Source organism: Mobula birostris, chromosome 6 (assembly GCF_030028105.1).
Source record: "Mobula birostris isolate sMobBir1 chromosome 6, sMobBir1.hap1, whole genome shotgun sequence".
Taxonomy (NCBI): Eukaryota; Metazoa; Chordata; class Chondrichthyes; order Myliobatiformes; family Myliobatidae; genus Mobula; species Mobula birostris.
The window spans coordinates 127922939-127947346 of record NC_092375.1 but is presented as its reverse complement, the minus strand read 5'-3'; the positions used below and the strand labels follow the sequence as shown (position 1 = coordinate 127947346).

At 50.0% G+C, this 24408-nt stretch overlaps 1 protein-coding gene across 1 annotated transcript in view; it reads left to right on the top strand.

The window, feature by feature from the left end:
* klf7b (Kruppel like factor 7b) overlaps positions 1-17650 on the top strand; it is a 71976-nt gene extending 54326 nt beyond the window's left edge. Inside the window, exons 2-4 of the mRNA XM_072261255.1 lie at positions 2032-2587; positions 14680-14803; positions 17186-17650. Of these exons, the coding sequence (XP_072117356.1) occupies positions 2032-2587; positions 14680-14803; positions 17186-17237 (732 nt within the window). The 3' untranslated portion in view covers positions 17238-17650. The remainder of the gene's footprint in view (positions 1-2031; positions 2588-14679; positions 14804-17185) is intronic.
* The last annotated feature ends 6758 nt before the right edge of the window (positions 17651-24408 follow it).

The window sequence follows — 24408 nt, the reverse complement described above, 5'->3', positions numbered from 1 at the left end:
AAACCTGGGCCACTAGTGCTATAATAGCATTACGCCAACCCCTACGCTACTGTGAGGGGTCCGGGCCTAATGCGGGCAAGTGGGATTAGCCTGATGGTTGGCGCGGAGGAGGTGAGCCAAAAGGGGCCGTTCTGTGTTGAATCGTCCTAAGGAATCCTGGTAATTTTCACATCAATTAGTGATGAGGTTGGTGTTTCAGCCGCCGTGTGGGTAAGTGTTTTGGAGTGCTGCCTTTCTCTCCCCCATTTCCATGGCTGCTCTTAGGAGAGTCGGGGACTGCACGGTGGGGCAGTGGATAGCACTGCTGCCTCGCGGTTCTAATGGCCCAGGTTCGATCCTGGTCTTGGGGTCTCTCTGCACAGAGTTTGCACGTTCCCCCCGTGACCACATGGGCTTCCTTCCAAATGTCTTCCTGTTCAGGGGCATGATGCAGCAGAGTAAAAATCCATGTAGAAGTTCAGGGTAGCGTGAAGGAAGGCCTCCTTTGTTACACAGCAGGAGGCTGGAATCGCGAATGTAGGCATTCTCCAGAGAAGGGGGCGAGTGGTTGGAACTAGTGAAGGCGAGGCTAATGGTGACTGTCCTGGGCACCATGGGTCAAATGAGCTCTAATGTGCCCCAGCCACTCTGATTCCTGTTACAACTCCCCTGGGTATTTCTACCTTTTGTAAGTTCCCCCTGGGTGCCTCCAGAGTGCAAGACCTGTGTGCGTCAGTGGATGAGACGAGCAGTGAGGTGTTCCTCCCGCTGGCTGCGTCTCTGAAATGAAGCAGAGTCAGAAATGCCCTAGGCATCAATCACAGCACAGAAACAGGCCCTTCGGCCCAACTGAGTCTACCAATCCCATTTACATATTCCTTCTTTCCCAGGTCTGACAAAGATTCCCTCATCTGAGATGTTTCTCTCTCCTCAGATGCTGCCTGGTCCACCCCCAACATTTTTCATTTTCATATCATGTTGGGTCAGTCTTATCCTTCATTTGTCAGTGTGGCTTATTGGACAGGTACCACAGCCTTACCAGTTCGAATGTATTACAAGGTCCCAGAAGCTTAATGGTTTGAAAAATTTAAAGATGTCTTGAAAACGGAGAATGCTGAAAATACTCATCAGGTCAGGCAGCATCTATGAGAGGAGAAACAGGGTTAACGTTTCAGGTCAAAGAACCTTTGTCAACTCAACATGTTGATAACTGCCTCATTCAGCCATGGTAATTTATCCTACCGTGGACGCTCCATTTGTTGTTCACAACACCCGCTACTGGAAACCCACATGCATCTCTCTCTTTGTGTGTTCGGACGCAAGGTCGTAGAACTGAAATTGACTGTTTCTTTCTCCAGTGCTGCTGCCTAATCTACTTAATGTTTCCAGCATTTGCTGTTTTTGTTTTGCGTTTCCAACACGTGGTGTTTGTCTAATTCTAAATTTGGCAAGTTGGTTTATTGTTGTCACATGTACAGAGGCACAGTGAAAAACCTCATGTTGCATTACCGTTCATACAGATTATTTCAACGCATAACAGTGGGGGGAAGCCGTCCTTGAGCCTGTTGATATGTGCTTTCAGGCTTTGGTGTCTTCCGCCTGATAGAGGGGAGAAGAGAGAATGGGGTGGGAGGGCTCTTTGATCATGCTGCTGCTATACTGAGGCAGCGAGAAGTGTAGACAGAGTCCATGGAGAGGAGAGATGTGGGATTCTGCAGATGCTGGAAGTCTTGAGCATCACACACAAAAATGCTGGAGGAACTCAGCAGGTCTTGAGCCGAAATGTAGACTGTTCCTTTCCCTCTTTAGATGCCTGAGCTGCTGAGTTCCTACAGCGTTTTGTGTATGTTGCTGGTTTCTGTGATGCGCTGCGCCACGTCCACAACTCTGCACTTCCTTGCCGTCCCGGCTAGAGCAGTTGCCATAGAAACCATGATGCATCCGGTGAGGATTCCCATTTACCAGCGCCTCTGCAATTTAGATGCTCGTCTAGGTTACTACTCGACTGTCATGTGAGTCTCATGTGTCTGTTTGTGCTTCTTTGCCCCGCAGACATGCCTGGAGTTGGAGCGGTACCTCCAGACTGAACCCAAGAAGCTGTCGGACCCCTTGCTGGAGTGTGTGCTGAGCGCTACCTCTGCTGTCAGCGGCGAGGGGGACCTACCGGACTCTCTCCAGCCCCTCGTGCTGAGGAAGCAACTGGACAGGAGTCACCTGCCTTCCACCCCCACCTCGCCGCACAAGCTCCTGCCAGAGGCCCCCTTCGCCCTGCAGACAACCGCGGAGCCGCTCACCGAGTCGCCGGCGCTGGTCAACCCGGCCCAGCTCAATGCCGTCACGTCGCTGACGCCCCCCTCCTCGCCCGAGCTGGGCAGGCACCTGACCAAGCCACCTCACCCCACGGCCAGCGCCGATGACGCCGCAGTGGTGAAGGTGGTCCCGAGGAAGGCGGGCCTCAGCCTGGTCAAGGCCTTGGCCAAGAGTGGACAGGGTGACCTGGAGGTGTCCGGCGACAACAAGAAGAGGGTGCACCGCTGCCAGTTTAACGACTGTCGGAAAGTTTACACCAAGAGCTCTCACTTGAAGGCCCACCAGAGGACGCACACAGGTAGGACATCGAAATCGGGACGTGCGCTGGCACGAATGTAGATGCCAATGACTGCCTCCACATTGCCCCATACACCGCAGCAATGTTCCCTCTAATTTGTAATGGCCAGCGTGCGCAAAAATCTTGTGCTGTGCAATTTTTGCCCAGTGACAACATGTGTGCCCTGAACGATTTCTTCAATAAAAACAGTATAAATAAGCCATTTCTAAAATCTGCCGACAAACTCCATGTTGTCAACACCGTCCGCGTTGGAAACTGGAAAAGGAAATGTGATTGTGTACGATTGTGAAATATACTTAACATGTAGAGGATGACAAGCTTTTATGCACAGTTTAAATTTCTTCGTGCGCTAGTAGCAAAAGCTGTGTGTGTGTGTGTGTGTGTGTGTGTGTGTGTGTGTGTGTGTGCGCTCGTACATCTTAGAAGGAACATTGCACCTCAGTCAGTGGCCTTTCATGGCAACTTTCCATAGGGAGGTGATGCCCATGTTTAAGATGTCAATGGTCACTGTCATCAGGTTTTTGAACTGGACTGAAAAGCCCGAATTCTACCTCAGGCATTTACCCAACTAACTGTACTGAGGAAGGGTCTCGTCCTGAAATGTTAACTGTTCACTCCCCTCCATAGATGCTGCCTGGCTTGCCGAGTTTCCCCCATCATTTTGTGCATGTTCGTCAAGATTTCCAGCATCTGCAGAACCTCTTGTCTTTATCCCTCAACTGATGTCATTACTGTATGTTTTCTTTTGTTTATTCAGTTGTGTAGGTTTTGTTTCCATTTTGAATCCTAAAGTTTACAATGGCTGTCAATTAACAAGGCGGTTCATTTAGTGTCTTCCCCTACGTGGTTTCCGTGGGACAGAATCAGAATGGCCCACATCCCATGATTGGTTTCAGTAGCCACACAGTATCAGTTGGGAGGTAACTTGTGAATAGGTTTTAATATTCTTGCATTCTGATTTCCTGAAGACTGGTTCTCACCTGGATTCATATCTGTCATATTCACATACTGTAATTCCGTAGCTCCTGAATAATCCCTAACAATGTGAACTGAAGTGTGTCATGTTTGTGATATAACGTGCAGACGCAGACGTTATACCCTGGGTATGCGTGCCTCTGGCAATAAACGTGAACTTGAGCAGGAAGTGAGAGTTAGCCGCATGGATGGGGGTTAGGAGGTATCTGTGGGACCTGATCCACTGTAGCGGTGTCATCTGCCTCCAAGTAGATGGAGCCCGAGCAGGTTCTGACCACTCAGTCATGAATGTGTCGGAGATGAGGACAAGGGGAGGCAATAGAGCTGAGGATAATCATGGCTGAGATATTGTTGCCTGTCCTTACTGACTACAGTCAGTCAAGCCAAGGATCCAGCTACAGAGGGAGGTTTTGACTCCTAAATCTTAAGAGTCTGGAGGTGGATTTGTTAGGAATTATAGTATCGAAGGAGGAGCTGTAGTCTATAAATAGGAGTTTGATACTGGTGTGTTTGTTATTCAGACATAGAGATTCAAGTTCCCAATATGATACTGAGGTATTTGATGTAGACCGTAGGTCATAGGAGCAGAATTAGGCCAATTGGCCCATCGAGTCTGCTCAGTCATAGGTCAAAGGCCACGGTATCCTCTCAATACAAAATATACCTAATCCCCAAATATATAGTAAATATAATTGAGGCATGTCTTTCTCTACAGAGATTGTATCATCATTTCAGCACATTCTCTTAAAATGTGCCAAGACCCCTGCAGTTTCCCCCTCAAGCACACTGCACCCATGAAGTGTCTGAGAGGATGTTGCACGACACCCTGCCCCTCAGGTGTCCAGTAGCAGCAGGAATCTAGATTGTGGTCCTTGCCTGCAGAGCCATTTGTGTCGGCTACACCGAGCTTCAGTGCATCCTTCAACGTGTACTCCCGCCGCCAGTCGGCAGAATTCCCGAAGGGGCACGTGGCTCTGCTGGAAGACCAGCAGCTTCCGAGCAGACCGACGTGCTCCTGAGACTGAGTTGGTGATCTGCTGGCAGCAGACTTTGTCCTGGTTTGTGTCTCAGGATCAGCTCTGCATTTGGTGGGAGGAAAAGAGGAGGGATTAACAAGTGTGCAGAACAGCTGAGAACTTGGCTTTGACTTAACTTTATTACTTGCATCCTTCATATACATGAGTAAAAATCTTTACGTTTTCTCTGTCTAAGTGTGCAATGTGCAATTATAGTAACTTATAATAAATATTATGTATAACAGGATAGTCAATATAACATAGAAATACAGTTGTGTCAGCATGAATTAAGCAGTCTGATGGCCTGGTGGAAGAAGCTGTCCTGGAGCCTGTTGGTCCTGGTGTTAATGCTGTGGTACTGTTTTCTGGAAGGTAGCAGCTGGAGCAGTTTGTGGTTGGGGTTCTCTCGGGTCTCCAATGATCCTTTGGGCCCTTTTTACACACCTGCCCTTATAAATGTCCTGAGTCATGGGAAGTGCACAACTACAGATGCGCTGGGCTGTCTGCACCACTCTCCGCAGAGTCCTGCGATTGAGGGAATTTACAGCTCCCATACCAGGCAGTGATGTAGCCAGTCAGGATGCTCTCGATTCTCTCATCCTAAAGGATATATAAACTTTTATTCTGATGGTATTGTCTCAGATTTACATTTTAGAGCAAGTCCCCATCCATCTCTCCTGGGGAAGTTGTGTCACTTGGTGTGATCGTGGGTGAGTCCTTACTTCAACACCATTGTCTTTCACTTCACTTCATTGCTTTAATGCCCCGATATCTAGTGATCCCTCCACTCTGGTAAAGATGACTTTTTCCTGCAAGCTTTCTCACATTTGCACCTTGTATGAAGGAACCTTGCAGAGGTTTCAGACGAACAGAGGATTGTTGGTGGTCTGGGAAATATGGATGGTTCCTCCTGGTATTATTGACCAATGTTATGGAATTCACAGCACAGGCAGAGACAAGGAGCGATATCCCACCAAAACAGGGCCTTTAGCTCACAAGCTCTCTACCGACTATCAAACACCCGTTTGTACTGCTCCGACCCTCTTCCAGTTAATTTCTCCCTATGTTCCCATCAACTTCCCCTGTTTTCTACCATTCATCTACACAGATGTGAGAGGAATCCCTTGCATCGACAGGGACGATTGTACAAACTCTGCACCAAAGTCAAGATTGAAGCAGATCACTGAACTGTGAGAACATAGAACAGTACAGTTGCCAGAACAGGGCATTCCACAATGCTGATTGGGCTAATCCTGTCACACACAAAGTGCCAGAGGAACTCAGCAGCTCGGGCAACATCTATGAAAGAGAATAAGCAGGCGATATTTCTGTCCGACCTCTGCTCATAGCTAATACTCTCTAATCCAGGCAACATCCTGTTGAACCTCTTCTGCAAAGCCTGCACATTGCTGCAGTAGCACGGTGACCAGCAATGTACACAATACCCCAGATGTGACCTGACTAAAGTTTAATACAGCTGGAACATGAATTCCTGGCTTTTACACTCACCGCCCTGAGCAATAAGGCCAACACTGCCGTATGCCTCCATCTGCACCTGTCCACTTGTGTTGCCACTTTTTGGGAGCTCTGGACATGGATCTCTCTGTACCTAAAGGCACTACCATTTACTGTACACTTCCCCCTTGCACTTGACCTTCCAAAATGCCGCACCTCACACATCTCCAGATTAAAGTATTTCCAGCTGCATTATATTCTGCTGCATCCTTTAGCGAACTTCCTCGTCATCCTTATGCCTCCCAAACTTTTTTTGTTGTTGTCTGCAAACTCACTAATCAGACCATATATATTTTTCATCCAGATCATTTATATATATCGCAAACAACAGAGGTTGCAGCCTTTTTCCTTGCAGAACACCTCTGGTCACGGACCTCCGGTCAGATTCACACCCCACCACCTTTGCCCTTTCTGTGACCAAGCCAACTTTACCAACTCCGTGTGACTTAAACTTCTGGACCAGGCTACTGTGAGGCTCCTTGCCAAAAGCTGCACCGGAACCCGTGTAGACTGCCCTGCCCTCACCCAGCATCTTGCACCTCCTCAAAGGAAGCCCAGTTGAGGTTGTGACACAGGGCCTCCGGTACCATCTGTGCCACCCTGCGGCCCGACCTGTCACACCGCTCCCGGTGTGTGGCATCCTCATTGGGAGCTCTTCAGTGTTAGTGGGACTGCAGGGGAAATATTTGAAGCTTGGGCTGTGGCCGTAGATTACCCGTCTTGAACAAGAGAAAATCTGCAGATGCTGGAAGTCGCACAAAATGCTGGAGGAACTCAGCAGGCCAGGCAGCATGTATGGAAAAGGGTACAGTCGATGTTTTGGGCTGAGACCCTTCGGCAGGACTGGAGAAAAAACGCTGAGGGGTAGATTTAAAAGGTGGAGGGGGGAGAGAGAAACACCAGGTGATTGGTGAAACCTGGAGGGGGAGGGATGAAGTAAAGAGCTGGGTAGTTGATCGGTGAAAGAGACAGAAGGCCATGGAAGAAAGAAAATGGGGAAGGAGCACCAGAAGGAGGCGATGGGTGGGCAAGGAGATAAGGTGAAGGAGGGAAAAGGGAATGGGAAATGGAGAGGGGAAATGGTGACCAATCTCAGTAGGATCCATTGTTTGGAAAACAAATAGGCCAGAGGTTAAATTTCTTTGTCAGGCAAAGTGCCAGATGTTTAACCTTTAACGCACTGGTGCAGGATTAATAGAGGTGGTCTTCAGATGAATTCAGTAAGGGTCCAGTTTTTGGTAGAGATAAAATATCCCACAGCACAAGTGGAGCAGGGATATTTTCCCTGCTAATATCCATCCCCTGATCAATATTCCCTGCTAATATCCATCCCCTGATCAATATTCCCTGCTAATATCCACCCCTGATCAATATTCCCTGCTAATACCCACCCCTGATCAATATTCCCTGCTAATATCCATCCCCTGATCAATATTCCCTGGAACAGATCACTGGCCTTTGCCACAACTGGGACTAGAGGAAGACCACACAGGCAGAACGAGGGGAAGAGGAGCTCTCCGCAATGAACAATCTTTTCCTCAGAACCCTGGCCGGGTTTGTGTCAATTCTGTTGTTCACTTGCCTTCAGCACAATGATTAGATGTTTGCTCGAAGGGTGTTCTTTTCCAAGAAGCGTGACATCTGACACCCTCTTATCTAATGGTTTCGGATTCATTTATTTTTCAAAGGCTGCAAGAGCCTGAGGAACAATTTTGCTCCCTGGCTCCGTTCCCCAATTTCCGGCACGAGTTTAAATGCTGTAAACCAAATTACAGTGCGGCACAGAAAACCCTTTTCCTCACTCCGCCCCAATCCCCAGGGAGTTGTCTGATGACAGAAGCTTGAAGCAATGCAGTGAGAAGCAGGCCGTTAATTAGTGTGAGCAGCAGCCGGCGGGTGGGGAGGGTGGGCAGACGGGTGTTGCTAGGCAACTGCATCAGCACCATGCACGCAGCAGTAATTGGCGAGGCTGCCACGCCGGCTGTGTATTGGGACCTGCTTCAGCCTGCTTCAGCCTGCCTCATCCGCGGGGGGTGCGGAGCCCCTCAATTAAATCGGTGCCCAGTCTGGTGCCTCTCCATCCTGACTGACGGCTGTGGATGCTGACCAGACGTGCGCTCCGGTACCGTCGCTAGGCTTCGGGAGGCGTTCGCTTGAGTCTCTCACGCTGCGGGGCGATGTGTCTGCCTCTCTCCTTCCTTCTGACTCTGCCTCTGTCAGCTTGATCCTTTGCTCCCATCTTTCTCCCTCTGTAGCTGCTACTGGATCTTCCACACACCAGCTGTCTGTCTCTGTGCCCCACCTCCCCCTCTCTGACCCCCTCCCTCTCTCTGCCCCCCCACCTCTCGCTGTCTCCCTCTCCCACCAGGCAACAGATACAAACCCTGAAAGTGCATACCATCAGGCTCAAGGACAGCTCCACCCTGCTGTTATGAGACGATTGAATGGTTTCCTAGTATGATAAAATGGATTCCTGACCTTAATCTACCTTGCTACAACTTTGCACCTTATAGTCAATCTGTACTGCACTTTCCTTGTTACTCTAACACTCTATACTACCTCAATGCACAGTTGTAATGAATTGATCCGTACAAACGATATAAAAGAGCTTTTTCACTGCACGTCAGTCATCTTCATTACGTGCTGTGTCTATGATGTGGGCGATAATGGTCCCATGACCATGATTATGCTGGGCAAATTTTCCTACAGAATTGGTTTGCCATTGCCTGCTTCTGGGAAGTATCTTTACGAGATGAGTGACCCCAGCCATTATCAATACTCTTTAGAGATTGTCTGCCTGGTATCAGTGGTCGCATAACCAGGACTTGTGATATGCACCAGCTGCTCGTACAACCATCTATCACCTTCTCCCATGGCTTCATGTGACCCTGATCAGGGGGCTCAGCAGGTGTCACACCTTGTCCAAAGGTGACTCACAGGCTAGTGGAGGGAAGGAGCGCCTTACACCTCCTTTGGTAGAGATACGTCTCCACTCCGCCACCCTGTTCCTCAGCACATGGCAATAATAAATTAATCTGTATGTTCTGCAATGCAGTGAAAAGCTTTTGTTTGTATGCCATGCAGATAGAGTCTGTGCACAAGTAAAGAAAACAGAAGAAATAAAAAGGAAAAGCAGAATGCAAGAGATATAACAAGGTAGATTGAGAGATCAGGAGTTCATCCGTTAGAGTATGAGAGGTCCGTTCCAGAGTTTACCTTCCGTCTGGTGTTCCGAGTTCTCAGGCTTTGTTCTGCATGATGGAAGGGTGTAAGAAGTGGGAATGACTGTGATGGGAAAGGTTCTTGAATATATTTACTGCTTTCCCAGCAGCTGGGAATGTTGGAGTCCATAAGACCATAAGATATAGGAACAGAATTAGGTCATTTGGCCCATTGAGTCTGCTGCATCATTTCAACATGGTTGACCCATTTCCCTCTCGGTTCTGATCTCCTGCCTTCTCCCTGAATCCCTTCACGCCCAGACTAATCAAGCATCCATCAACCTCTGCCTTAAGTATACCCAATTTCATACCCTCCGCAGCCGCCCGTGGCAACGAATTCCACAGAGTCGCTGGAGGGGAGGCTACTTTTCAAGGTGGACTGTGTTGCTTTTTGGCGCTCTCCCCAGCTTCTCATGGTCTGGGATAAAGTAGTTGTCATACCGAGCCGTGATGCTTTCTGTAATGTATTTTTAAAAGTTGGTGTGTACTCAGGGACATGCTGATTTACCTCAGGATGTCGATAACAAAATGGCAATACCTTGAATATTAAATGCACATGACTAATCCCTGCCTGGCTGGAGACGTTCACATTTGTGGTGCCCGAGCCTGAGTGTTGTCTCTGTCTTGCGACCTGCACGGGGATGGAACTGCTTCATTTGTTACTGAGCTGTGAACAGGCCTGAACACTGCAATCGGCCATCAGTGAGGCAGCTGAGGATGGCTGGTCCCGGGGCATTGTCCTGAGCAACTCCCACAGAGCTGTCCCGTGACTCTGACTTGTGAACTCCTGTGATCACCACCTCTTTCTCCACTCAGTAGGTAACAAGAGGGTGTTTAAATTCCTGGGCCCTGCACTGGCATCAGTGGGGCTTCTGATGCTCGCCCAGAAAGCAGGGAACCACCTCTGGCAGTCAGTGCAGGCTCACGTGACAGGGAAATAATGCCTGTCCCAGTCTCCAGTTGGAGCCAGGCCATGTTCTATTCTCACCACTGCTGCCATCGGGAAGGAGGTACAGGAACCTTGGGTTTCATGCTCCCAGGTTCAGGAGCACTTATTACCCTACATATCAGGCTCCTGAACCAGCGTGGATAACTTCACTCTCAACACTGAACTGACTCCGCAACCTATGGTTTCACTTTCAAGGGACTGCAACTCAGTATTTTTTATATACTTTTTTATTATTTGGACGATTTTTCTTCTTTTGCACATTGAATGTTTGTCAGCTTTTGTTAATGTATAGTTTTTCATAAACTACTGTATTTCTTTATTTTCTTGTGAATTCCTGCAAGGAAATGAATCTGGAGTTAGTATGTGGCGGCATAGTCGTGCTTTGATAACAAATTTCCTTTGAGATTTGAAATCCTGGAACGCATTCCACAGGAAGAAAAGCTGGGGAGTGTTGTGAAATTTGGCAAATTAAGTGTAACTTCCGTTGGGATATTACTACAAGTGGGTGGTGGGTTTATGGAGCGAGGAGGAGTAGAGGCTGGAGCAATTGCAATGATTAAAAGGCATTTGGATAGGTGTATGGTTACGAAAGGTATGCGGGCCAAATGCAGGCAAATGAGATTAGCTCCGGCAGGCACACTGGTTAGGCTGAGGAGCTGGCTTCCATGATGCAAGAGTCAGTGACTAAATGCTGACGCTGCGTGCTTTGGGCCCAGACCTGTATTCTAGTACAGTGCACTGCAGGTCCAGGTCTGTATTCGAGTACAATGCATCGTAGGACTTGCACGCTGTTCTAGAGCACAGTATTGTGGACCTGGGACTGTATTCTGCTTCAGTTTAGACTCTGTTCAACTGCAGTATAAACCAAGGTCTGTGTTCTGGTACAGTGTACTGTACACTTGATATTGTGCTTTGGTGCGGTGCACTGTACACCCAATGCTGTGCTCCATTTGTCAGGCAATGCGCTCCGGTGCTGTGTACAGTTGACCTGGCTCCGTGCTCCGGTGCCGTGTACTGTCGACCTGGGTCTGCGCTCCGGTGCCGTGTACAGTTGACCTGGCTCCGTGCTCCGGTGCTGTGTACAGTTGACCTGGGTCTGCGCTCCGGTGCCGTGTACTGTCAACCTGGGTCTGCACTCCAGTGCTTTTTTTTTGTTACAAAATTCTTTATTACAAATGTCGGTGCTATACAATATTTACAAAACCAGTGAATAACACATTTACTACACTACAAACAGACAATACATGTTAAACCAATATATTGCCATCCTCATCAATGATGGCATTTACACCCCGCGGAGCCCAACGGTCCCGGAACATCTCGATGGTCGCCGTGGACTGCGCGTATTCCTTTTCAATGTTCACCCGGGCTCGAACATACCCCCTAAACATAGCCAGGCAGTCCGCCCGGGGAGAACCTCCTGCCACCCTTTTCCAGGAGCCACGGATGGCAATTTTCGCCAGTCCCAGGAGCAAGTTGACAAGGACATCCTCATCCCTCTGTGCCCCCCTCCTTACTGGATGACCATATATGAATAGGGTGGGACTGAAATGCAACCAGAAGGCGAGAAGCGGCCCACGCAAATACGCGAAAAGGGGCTGCAGCCTCACACACTCCACGTACATATGGTACACGGTCTCCTCCAGCCCGCAGAAGTGACACGCGGCTGGGAGATCCGTGTACAAACTAAAGAACTTATTGCAGGGCACCGCTTTATGCAGCACCCTCCAGCCGAGATCCCCAAGGTGCATGGGAAGGACTCCCTTGTAGAGGGACTTCCACTGGGGACCCCCCTCACCTCCAGGTGGAAAGACCGACCGCCATGGCGTGTCGGGACAGTGGACAAATGCTAGGAAGTGGAGGGTGTGGAGCAGCAGCCCATAAAGGTACCTCCTGCCTGCATCCCTGAATGGGATTGTGGGTGTCGATGAAAGACGGCTCAAGTTGAGTGGAATCGTCTCTCGGGTAAGGCTGCGGGGACTGGGCCCGACCAGCAGCTCAGCCCGAGTCGTTCCACACACCTGAGCCGCACTGACATCCGTTGAGACAGGGCAAGGGTCGGCCAGGACCCCGCCCTCTGCCAGAGGAGGGGATTCCCGGCCTGAGGCAACCATGTTCCAGACTCTCAGTAGGTCCTGATAGAAGCCGGGCAGCCTCTGCAAAGCAGCACGGCTAACGCCCGCCGGTGGTAGCTGCATATCTTCGGCAAGGCAGCAGCCCCTCCGGAGGAAGAAAGTCGCCAACACCTGCCACCTGGGAGGGTGCTCGGCGTACAGGAATCTCTGCAACGTCCTGAGGCGGAGAGCCGCCAGTCGTGTGCGTACACACACCAGCGACTGTCCGCCCTCTCCTTCTGGGAGACTCAGAACCGCTGCAGAGACCCAGTGCTTCCTGTTTCCCCAGAAGAAGTCCACTAGCTTTCTCTGCATTCTCGCGACAAAAGGGGCAGGGGGGGCCAAGGTGACCATCTGGTACCACAACATGGAGGCCACCAGCTGGTTTATGACCACCACCCTGCCTCGATAGGAAAGCACCCTGAGCAGGCCTGACCAGCGCCCTAGCCGGCCCATGATCTTTGTCTCCAGGTCCTGCCAGTTCGCCAGCCAGGTCTCCCCAGAAGGACTCAGGTAGACTCCCAGATAGAAAAGGCGTCTGGTGCTCCACTCAAAAGCTCTCATCTCCTCCGGCAGGGAGTCCACCTGCCACTGGCCTACTAAGAGTCCGGAACATTTCGCCCAATGCTGTGCTCCATTTGGCAGGCAATGCGCTCTGGTGCTGTGTACAGTTGACCTGGCTCTGTGCTCCGGTGCCGTGTACTGTTGACTTGGGTCTGCACTCCAGTGCCGTGTACAGCCGACCTGGGTCTGCACTCAGGTGCTGTGTACAGTTGACCTGGCTCTGTGCTCCGGTGCCGTGTACTGTTGACTTGGGTCTGCACTCCAGTGCCGTGTACAGCCGACCTGGGTCTGCACTCAGGTGCTGTGTACAGTTGACCTGGCTCTGTGCTCCGGTGCCGTGTACTGTTGACTTGGGTCTGCACTCCAGTGCCGTGTACAGCCGACCTGGGTCTGCACTCAGGTGCTGTGTACAGTTGACCTGGCTCTGTGCTCCGGTGCCGTGTACTGTTGACTTGGGTCTGCACTCCAGTGCCGTGTACAGCCGACCTGGGTCTGCACTCAGGTGCTGTGTACAGTTGACCTGGCTCTGCACTCCGGTGCCGTGTACAGTTGACCTGGGTCTGCGCTCCGGTGCCGCGTACTGTCGACCTGGGTCTGCACTCCGGTGCCATGTACAGCCGACCTGGGTCTGTGCTCCGGTGCTGTGTACAGTTGACCTGGGTCTGCGCTCCGGTGCCACGTACAGTCGACCTGGGTCTGCGCTCCGGTGCCGTGTACTGTCGACCTGGGTCTGCACTCCAGTGCCGTGTACAGCTGACCTGGCACTGCGCTTCAGTGCCGTGTACAGTTGACCTGGGTCTGCGCTCCAGTGCTGTGTACAGTTGACCTAGGTCTGCGCTCCAGTGCCGTGTACAGTTGACCTGGGTCTGCGCTCCAGTGCGGTGTACAGTTGACCTGGCACTGCGCTCCGGCGCTGTGTACAGTTGACCTGGCACTGCGCTCCGGCGCTGTGTACAGTTGACCTGGGTCTGTGCTCCTGTGTCGTGTACAGTCAGTTTAGGGGTTGTGGTGTTACAGTGGAAGTACATTTGTTGTCACACTATTACAAACTATCAGTGAGACAGCACCTGTGTATTTTTGCTGTTGCAACTGGTGCTAAGGGTACAGCTGAGATTGCTGCCCAGGGTGTAGTGTTTCTGTTACAAGGAGAATCTAGACTGGCTTGGCCTGCTTTGCCAGGAGGAAGATTTGAGGGGAAACCTGATAGAGGTGTACAAAATTTTCAGGGTATGTGATAAAACCACTTGCCTCGTGGTGGAGTGCGCAAGTTGAGAGGTCACAGGTTCATGAGGAGGTTCATAGGTCAGAGGAGTCTGAGGGGCATTTTTTTTTACACCCAAAGGGTGTTGGGGGAGCACACTGTTTGAGGTGCTGGTTGAGACAGGAACCCTTACAACACTTTGGAGGCGTCTGAGTCATCGAGTTGTAGAAGGCTATCGATGTAATGAGGGTGAAGAGGATTGTTTAGATGACCACATGGAGGTGCTAGGCCCAAGGGCCTGTTCCTGTCCCCTGTGACTCTAGAGCCATATTTGGGCACTGGAATATCGACCCGTGACTGTATTCTGGAGTGATGAAGAGTACGATGGGGACTGCACGTGGGGCGGTGCGCTGCACCCCTAGGACTGTGTATGGTGCCGTACTGTCTCAATGCTGCGTTTAGCCACCCAGATCCGTGGCAGATGTGTGCCCTCCCCCCACCCGAGTAACCCCCTGTCCTGGTCTGCCTCCTCTGCAGGTGAGAAGCCCTACAAGTGCTCTTGGGAAGGCTGTGAGTGGAGGTTTGCACGCAGTGATGAGCTGACTCGACACTATCGGAAGCACACGGGAGCCAAGCCCTTCAAATGCAACCACTGCGACAGGTGAGGTGTGGTGCCTGCGGGCTGCCCCTCCACATGTGGGGCAGGCCATCCCATCCTCCACATCCCCAACACCCCTTCACTCCTCGCCTGCTGCTGTCTTCGATCTGTGTTGCGTGTTTGGGGGTTCAATTTCCATCGTGCACCCTTCTGAAGACCCCAGACTCCTTCACAAACTTGTCCTTACCTTCGTTGTCTTCTCTGTCCCTCCCCCCATCCGCTGCGCTATTCACCTCCACTCCAACTGCTCTGCCTTGTTCCTCCCTCAACTTTCATCTTCCCCTCTTCCTCCATCTCGACCTTCCTTCCCCCGTCACGCTCCACCCCCATGGGCCATGCACACTGTACAGTGGGTTGGGTATGAACGGTTGCCCTGACACCGTGCCATGTCTGTTCCTATTAGCTGGACTGAGGTAATAAAGCAGTCTCTGCCCCACACACTGTCGGGCTGCCCTCTGTGGCCTGAGCACTTGTCAGCAGCTGGGCTGCTGGTATTTAATTGGGTCTGGTAACGTGATGGGTTGTGGATCTGGAGACGGGTCCCAGTGAGGGCAGGAAGGGCTGCAGGGACAACGCGGGCATGGTAGAGGCTTGGTTCCATCGGATATCCCACCGCCTGGTTGACTGGGATCAGTGTGCCAGCTGGTGAATAGTCTCTCACACACACTTGCCCACGGTGCCATCTGATCAGCAGAAACATACTACTGCCACCTGCAAAACTTTCTCTCGCTCTCTCTCGCTCTCTCTCACACACTCTCACACTCTCTTAACAGATCTGTCTGTGTCCCCATCTCACGGTTGAGTGCTTACCCCAATACCCTTCTATCTCCCTGCCCGTCTACCTGCTTCTCTGTCTCTTGATGCTGTGTACATTACTGCAAGGTGATATTAGAAGTTCAGTGCAGAGGGAAAGCAGAGGTGTGCAAATGATATTAAAACTTTAATACCCCAGTAACTCATACTCAAAACTGAATGTTTGTTGGTGCTTTGAAAGGCCAAAACAATGTGGAGCATTCCCAGTCAGACAGGTGTACACAGGAGAGCATTCCCAGTCAGACAGGTTTACACAGGAGAGCATTCCCAGTCAGACAGGTGTACAGAGGTGGAGCATTCCCAGTCAGACAGGAGTACACAGGAGAGCATTCCCAGTCAGACAGGTGTACACAGGAGAGCATTCCCAGTCAGACAGGTGTACAGAGGTGGAGCATTCCCAGTCAGATAGGTGTACATAGGGGAGCATTCCCAGTCAGACAGGTGTACACAGGAGGAGGATTCCCAGTCAGACAGGTGTACACAGGGGAGCATTCCCAGTCAGACAGGTGTACACAGGAGGAGGATTCCCAGTCAGACAGGTGTACACAGGAGCATTCCCAGTCAGACAGGTGTACACAGGAGGAGCATTCCCAGTCAGACAAGTGTACACAGGAGAGCATTCCCAGTCAGACAGGTGTACACAGGTGGAGCATTCCCAGTCAGACAGGTGTACACAGGTGGAGCATTCCCAGTCAGATAGGTGTACACAGGAGGAGCATTCCCAGTCAGACAGGTGTACACAGGTGGAGCATTCCCAGTCAGACAGGTGTGCAGAGGTGGAGCATTCCCAGTCAGACAGGTGTACAGAGGTGGAGCATTCCCAGTCAGACAGGTGTACACAGGAGGAACATTCCCAGTCAGACAGGTGTACAGAGGTGGAGCATTTCCAGTCAGACAGGTGTACGGAGGTGGAGCATTCCCAGTCAGACAGGTGTACACAGGTGGAGCATTCCCAGTCAGACAGGTGTACACAGGAGGAACATTCCCAGTCAGACAGGTGTACAGAGGTGGAGCATTTCCAGTCAGACAGGTGTACGGAGGTGGAGCATTCCCAGTCAGACAGGTGTACACAGGTGGAGCATTCCCAGTCAGACAGGTGTACACAGGAGGAGCATTCCCAGTCAGACAGGTGTACACAGGTGGAGCATTCCCAGTCAGACAGGTGTACGGAGGTGGAGCATTCCCAGTCAGACAGGTGTACACAGGTGGAGCATTCCCAGTCAGACAGGTGTACACAGGAGAGCATTCCCAGTCAGACAGGTGTACAGAGGTGGAACATTCCCAGTCAGACAGGTGTACACAGGTGGAGCATTCCCAGTCAGACAGGTGTACACAGGTGGAGCATTCCCAGTCAGACAAAGGTGTACACAAGTATTATACTCCACTCACTGTCTTTAGACACCTTTGTACGTCTCTTCCCAGAGGTGGAATTCTGGGATGAACTCCTGAGTGGGAAGGAAGTTAACATCACTGGCTTGTTGGCCATCCTGTGGATGAGCCTGGGGGTGCGGAGGGGCAGAGGGAGGCCTGCTGTAGAGTACGTATTTTGATGCCGCCGCCTCTTTCCTTCAGGTGCTTCTCCCGATCGGATCACCTGGCCCTTCACATGAAGCGACACGTCTGAGCGGAGGGAACCCACAGGATACCATGGCATGACTGTTAGCGGGGGAAGGACCTCTATGCGAAGAGCACAGACATGTGGTTGCCTTATTGCCATGTTACCATGAGCATGTGCGCGTGTGCGCGCTCTTCATCTCCAGATGCAAACAACACACACTCTCTATCTCTTGGCCTTGCCTTACCCAGTCGATTAGACACTGCCAAACAACTGCTGACTTAATTGCATTTGGATTTCTGTTGCCATGGAAACCAAAGGGGATTACAAACTTGACACCACTTTCCAAGCCTTTGCAGTGCGAGTGTGTATATCACCCGGCCTTCTAACTGTTGATTCCAACACACCCCGTTCTGCTCCAGATACAAATCAAAACAATGGCAGGCCTCTGAAGACTGATTGGCAGGCATTTCAGGAGGAATCGGTGGTTGGGGGGAGGGTGGGGTGGGGGGGAGGGGATCAGCATCATGTGACCGTGGTGCCGACTGGACCCTAGCCGATGCCAGCCTCTTGTGGATGAATTCATAGCCATCGGAACCGGGATGGAATGGGACTCTGGAGACTATCCACCTGCACCCCAAAGGGAGAGGGACATTTTCACAGTGAAATTTGGATGTGGTGACCAAAGGTGGTTGCTGGGCCTTGCCCGCTCTTTCCTGCCCCTCTTTCACCGCACTGGGCCAGCCGCACCTTCCCAAGTGCACCACCTCAAAGCCTGGGCTGTACTAGCCTGGAAGGATGAGCTGACGGACAGCTGGCTTGGGCCAATCCAATGGATGGTGGCGAGGGGAGGGTTTGCTGAAACACTCGTGGCAATGCTTGATTGACCTTGTGGATTTGGGGGCACATTGTCATGGTAACGAAAAAGGATATTGCCCCCATCTCCCCACACCCACTCCCCACTCCCTTCCCTTTCAGTAGCCTAGCACTCCTTCCCCTGTAATACTCCAGGTCTTGGTTAAAGTGTCAACCAGTCTCCTTCCTCTGGCCTCTTGCCCGCTCTGGGAGGAAGTGTGGTCGCCGACTCAGTTGCCAATGATAACCTCCCTGGTACCCCACCTTCAGCTGCCTGCCTTGCCCATTTTCAGTGCACAGTTTGAGGTCACCCAGGCAAACCAAAGATTGGGGTAGCCATTCAGCACTGAAGAGCACCAGCCCTTTATCCCAAACCCATCTCCAAAGGCCTCCCCAATTCGTTTACTGATCCAGCTACTGGGTTTTGTGGCATTGCTGGAACAAGGGGCACGTTGGCACCTGCTGCCCCGGCCCTGTTAGTGCAGAAGGGAGCACAGTGACTCCCTGCATGCTTCTGGGTCTAGGCACCAGCCCAAACCTTTCCACGGCTTGGCTTCCAATGACCTTAGTCACAAGGCACCTGGTAATGGTATAGCCTTTTTGGAATTGAGGTTGCGGGGGAGGTGATAGCGTGCGGCGATCCACATGGGATAGGGACGGGAACAGCCTAGCACGGAGCTCAAAATTCCAGCCTACAGCAGGGAAGGTATTGGCCACTGGCTTGTCAGAACCTTTCGAAAGCTCTTGGTCAGTCCAGCCCAACTTCCCCAACCGCTGCAGCAGGTGGAGGAGAGAATTCCATGGGTAAGCATCCTCCCTTCCAGTTAATGGGCTGTGTGGAGCTGTGGAACAAGTGAAGGATTGTTAAGGATGTGTATCAAACTTGTGCAATGTAACAGGAAAGCCTTTTCTATCCTTGGCTCTCTCTGGCCTCCTACATCCGGGCTTCCAGAGAAAATTCTTGTTGACCGCTGTGTCCTTCATTCAAAGCTCCTGAAAGTAAGCCAATAGACTAGAGCAACACCATGGGGTACGGGCACTTTACCACTGCGGGATTCTCCTCGACTCGGCTCAGTCACGGTAGTGAAAGCCCGCAGTGGCCACGACTCACTGGGCTTTGTGCCTTACCTAGCTTCTGGCCCCAGAATGCTGCCTCTCGTCCTCGTAGGTGCCAATCTGCCCCAGCATAAGGCCTTAGTTTGGTCCCCTTGCTGCTCTTCGGCTGGTCTCGACCATTCTCGGCGCAGCCGGCTGCTCATGGTGCTGGTCAGTCAGGGACGCACACCTTGAGAATGCCAGCCTGATCTACCCTCTCTGATTCTTCCTAACCTACCCCATTCACAGTGGCTTTATTTGTTATGGGTGGTCTGGGAGGGGTGGGGGACTCTTTCAATGTACACTGAGGGGAGGGGAGAAATAAATAAACAACACAGGCAATGTCTTATTTTAATTTACACTTTATTCGCCCTTTGGAGGCCTGGAGCATGCTGAATAAATCCAAACAGGTCAGTTTAATTTGGTTTGAAGTGATCACAGGACAAGAATTCCTGGATATTTTCAGCAGCCCAAAAATCCAAACTCCAGTGTTTATTATATTGTATGGATTGAATATTTATTGATTCCTCTCTCTCCCTCAATTTGTCTATAAGACTTATTCTGTTTCTTTTCCCTCTCTGCTCTGTTCTGCCAAAATGTTACCCAAGATGTCTCTTGCATGGGGTGGAAGTTGCCCTCGCGTTGACTGCTAGGTCTTTGTTGGAGGTGGTCTACAGCCATGCAAGGTGGGCTTGGTCTGCCCGCTGTACAGCCCTCAGTCCCAGCCCACTCAAGCCCTCTCCCTCTTGCACCAGGGTGTGAGCCATTTTTTTCCCTTTTGGACGACAGCTCATCCCATGGATAGGATGAATTGGCAGACCATTAATTCAAAATTTTGATTGGAGATCTTTGATATCCAACAGTCATTCCAAATGGGCAGAGCTGCAACTTTAAAATGCCCAGTCGGAGCAATCTGATTACAGTTGCTTTGATAGCCAGCTTAAGTGGTGATTGGTGATGTTTCTTTTCCATGCGTTGTCAGTCACCCGAATTTACATAAATTCTGACCACATTGCTCATTAGTGTCCCTGCATCTTGCTGATAGAAATGGGAATTTGGAGCTGGTGTGGGGGGTGGAGGGCACTGTTGTTGAGTGGTACTCCCAGGGCCTATCCATTGGTGAACTGCGTCTCAATTTTTGCAGCAGCTTTTTGTTCCTCGGGGTGAGTGACAGTCAGGGCCTTTACATACTGTTATATCATCCCGGCCTTCCTGGTTCCAAAAATGTCAATTGTGCCAGAATGGTCTCCACCTTGTTTCAAGCCGCCTGTTACTGCCAGAACTTCCCTGTCCTTCAGTCAATGACTCCCAAGTGCTGTTGCTTGGCTGTTGATAATACTTAACCTTGCAGTGAAGCCAAGTATCGATCTGGCATGGGGATTGGTTCAACCCATCGATTCCCACCCATCCCCACAGCAGACCCAGCCCCTCCTGAGGGCACTTGGGCTACGGCCTGCCCTCTATTGCAGCCTACAGAAAATGCAGCAGTGTTTTCTCAAGGCCCTGCGGCATTTGAGCGGCCAGTCCCAGTCACACAAAGTTCTGCCCTCGACTGCTGTTCACGACACAGCGACAGATGCTGGTCGTGCAGAATGCCCTCTGCTGCATCACCGTTGCTGGCACATTCCCCTCTCCCCCCCCCCCCCCACCTCTGTTACTTGGCATCGCAGCAGGAACTTGCCTCCAGGTGGGGCCCCGGGGGGTAAGGCTATGAGGCGGGTGCATTCTGGCCCGCTGATCCCGAGGGCCAGCGTTCTCCTGGTGATTGGCTTCCAGAAAACAAAGTTGGAGCTTGGCCATTGGTGCTGACCTCTGGCTCCCAGCTGGCGTCCTGCACCCGTTGTCAGGTGACCACCAAACGTGTCGCTTCTGCCATTGGTCGACTGACTGGCCCATCCTTACTGCGCTGGCTAGTTAGTAGATGGGCACTGGTTTCTAGAACGGGCTGGGCTATCCCTTGCCTCTGTTGGGCATCCGAGCCGGCTTTCATTTTTAACCAATATCGTGCAATGAAGAATTCCAAAGAAAGTTACTTTTTTTAATACCCCTATGACTTTTCTCCCAGATATTTGCATGCAACAGCTTCCTTTTCCTGTGGACTTCTCCCAGGGCAAGGCTCCAGTTCCAGCAGTGGGGAAGGGCACCTTTTCCCTGGTATTGGAGGTCAGGGTGGGCAGCAAGTGGCAAGTGAGGGAATTGCCCTCTTTTTTTTCCCCCCCTCAGAGTCCGGTAGCCCAGCCCACCTGCAGTGTAACACAAAGATGGGAGAGTGTCCTACATCAGACGCTGGCCCGGGGCAAGTGTAAACCTTGATTAAGTATAATGTTCAAAATAGCAAGCTTGTTAATTGAGAGCAACTATTATATTCATGTGTAAACACCGATCTACACCTCGTGTCTCTGCCCTCTCAAGTTTCCTGCCTTTCAACTATAACAACAAAGCCTAGTATGTACTCTGTTGTATCCAAGGAGACGTTATTGGAATTGTCAACCAAGCTTCAGATGAAAACGTGTCTCCTGTGTTTTGGTGCATAATCCCTGAAGGCCAATATAAGGTTCTACGTTATCATTGAGGGATCAAATATAACCATGTCTTTCAGCTGTTTGATTGTGTTTTTATTATTGGTATAGGATTAGGGTCAGTTCTATACAGGGTACATACTCCACTCTGACTCCTGCTCCTGTATGCTATCTGTTTCTCTGTCCTGTTACTTTGAGTTAGGTTATTTATTTTGTTTTGTGCGTGTATGTGCTTGCATCAGAAAGTTGAGGCATTAGTTTGGAGATCTAGTCACCTGCAAATTTGGCAAAATGGCTTCGTCGTGGAGCAAATCTATCTTCGGAAGCATGGCTGAGTGTGCACGTGTGTGTAGAGTACGGTTCTTTTCCCGTGTGCTGCCCGCACCAGCACCCGAGGGGGTTAATCTTCAGTTCCTGGAAAATCTAGGGCAGTGCCAGAGTAATTCGGAGGAAATTGGAGGTGTAGAGCTCTTCGTATGTCTGTCATGCCTGCCCCCACCTGTTTCCTTGGTAACCATATCGCACTCTCCACATACAGCAGCTGAAATACTTAGGAAGGCCGTTCGTCAGGGGTAGGGTGCTGGTGGGTGTGGAGAGAGGGGGTGTTACAATTGTAATATTCACTGTCTGGGATTCTCCTAATGACAGGGGATCCTGTACCATTCCAGGAGACTTCTCAAGTGCCAGCACACAATTGCTAAATCCACCCTCCTTAACCTCCACCCACCACACCCAACATGATGTTCTCGGTATTATGTTTTTGGATATGTGCATATTCAGTGGTGACATACTGGACCTCAAATGTAAAAGAGCTAAATGTAAAAAAACTCTTGTTAGGACAAGGTGATGTGTAGAGTGGATTAAAGGGGACGTATATTTGAGAATCCATGTCGGAATCAAGAGGGTGTAAATGATTGGATATTGAATGAGGAAGATGCCATTACTCAGGCCATCTCAGAGTTCCACATACCCGCCCCTGAAGATTTTCTTTTCTGTTTAATTTCTTTTTGTTCCTTTTATTTCTTTTTGTTTTGTTCTTTTCTGTTCCACTGTTTGTCAGTTTTACTGTACAAAGAGTCTTACGAAAAACTATTCTTTGTATTATATGATGGTAGTACGTTAATGTTACAAAATTATTAACAGAAGAAAAATTTATTTTTGTTACTGGTCTGTTTCCTAATTCTTTTTTAAATTGGTATTGTAAGATATCTATGCAAAATTTGTTATGTGGAGCATTTTTATTTAAGAATGTAATATGTGTAGAATACAGTAGAATATGCTCGGCCTGAAATATATGGCTTGTGTCCTTTTTTTATTTTGATGTGTGCAATTTATGAACACGTAATTAAAAAAATGCAAACAATATACAATGTCTGTTGGTTCTTTCCCTAACTTTGTTTTGCACTATTTTAATTTAACTATTTAATATATATACTTACTGTAATTGATTTTTTTTCTATATTATAATGTATTGCATTGTACTGCTGCTGCTAAGTTTAACAAATTTCACGACGTATGCTGGTGATAATAAACCTGATTCTGATTCTGATTCTGTTGGTATAGGGTGCCTTGACATCTAGGTAACATGGTGAAAAAGTTGACATTAAGAATGCCTATCTAAAAATATTCCACGTAAAGGCAGGAGATGCACAGTCGGGTGCTTAAACCTCTTTCACCACTCAGGTTTACTGTAATTGACATTCATTGTAGTTCTGTATGTCACTGCTGTGTTGTAGTGGATGCTAACTTTGGAAATGCACCTGTTAGCATGTTGCCCATTTAACTGACATAAGGGAGAGGAACTTGGCCTGAGACCGCAAAGTGATAGGGTGGGGAAGAGTGATCATCGTAATGCGGATGGGGAAGAATGATCATCGTAATGTGGGTGGGGAAGAGTGATCATCATAACACGTGTAAGGAAGATTGATCACCATAATGCGGGTGGGGAAGAGTGATCACCATAAAGCGGGTGGGGAAGAGTGATCACCATAATGTGGGCGGGGAACAGTGATCACAGTGGTGGGTGGGGAAGAGTGATCACCATAATGCAGACATCAGGGGTACAGCCAGTTGGAGTTGATACTCAAGAGGGTTCCCAAGGAGCTCACTAAACTCTGCTCTTGTACGTGAGAAGGGGAAATGAAGTCTTTGTGCTAATTGTTGTAAAGCTGCTCCTCTGTGTTTTTCTCAGCAATGGAGGACAGTGCAGAGATACACCCACAGAGCACACAGTGAAACATGGACAACTGTAGTACATTGTGTTACTCTAATGATATTCCCAAATGTTAAGTTTCTGAGCTGAGCCAGGGTGTGTGGTGTACTGTAGGTAGCTGAATACATTACATAACTCACTCAGAGCACTTGCCTCGGATTCTTTTTCTGTCCCCAGTAAGCGACAGGCTACAAGGTGAATGGAAAGGGACTCAGTGGTCATCAGTAAAGTGGTTGAGAATTGCCGCACAGACAAAGACCATCTCCAACAAGAGAGAGAGCTATCCACATCCTCTTAGTATTCAATGACATTGCTATCATTTGCAGGCTGCTCAGCAGAATCATTGCTAATTTGATTTAATACAAAGGTGCGTTTCACTGTATATTTCCAAGTGACAAATAAAGCTAATCTTTACCTTAAAGAGAAGTCATCCTAGGGTTGCTATTGATCAGAAGCTCAAATGCACCAGGCTGACAAATATTACGTCCACCAGAGGAGATCAGAGGATGGGGACATTGTGATGAGTGCTTCGCCTCCTGATTTCCCTGAGCCAGCCGCC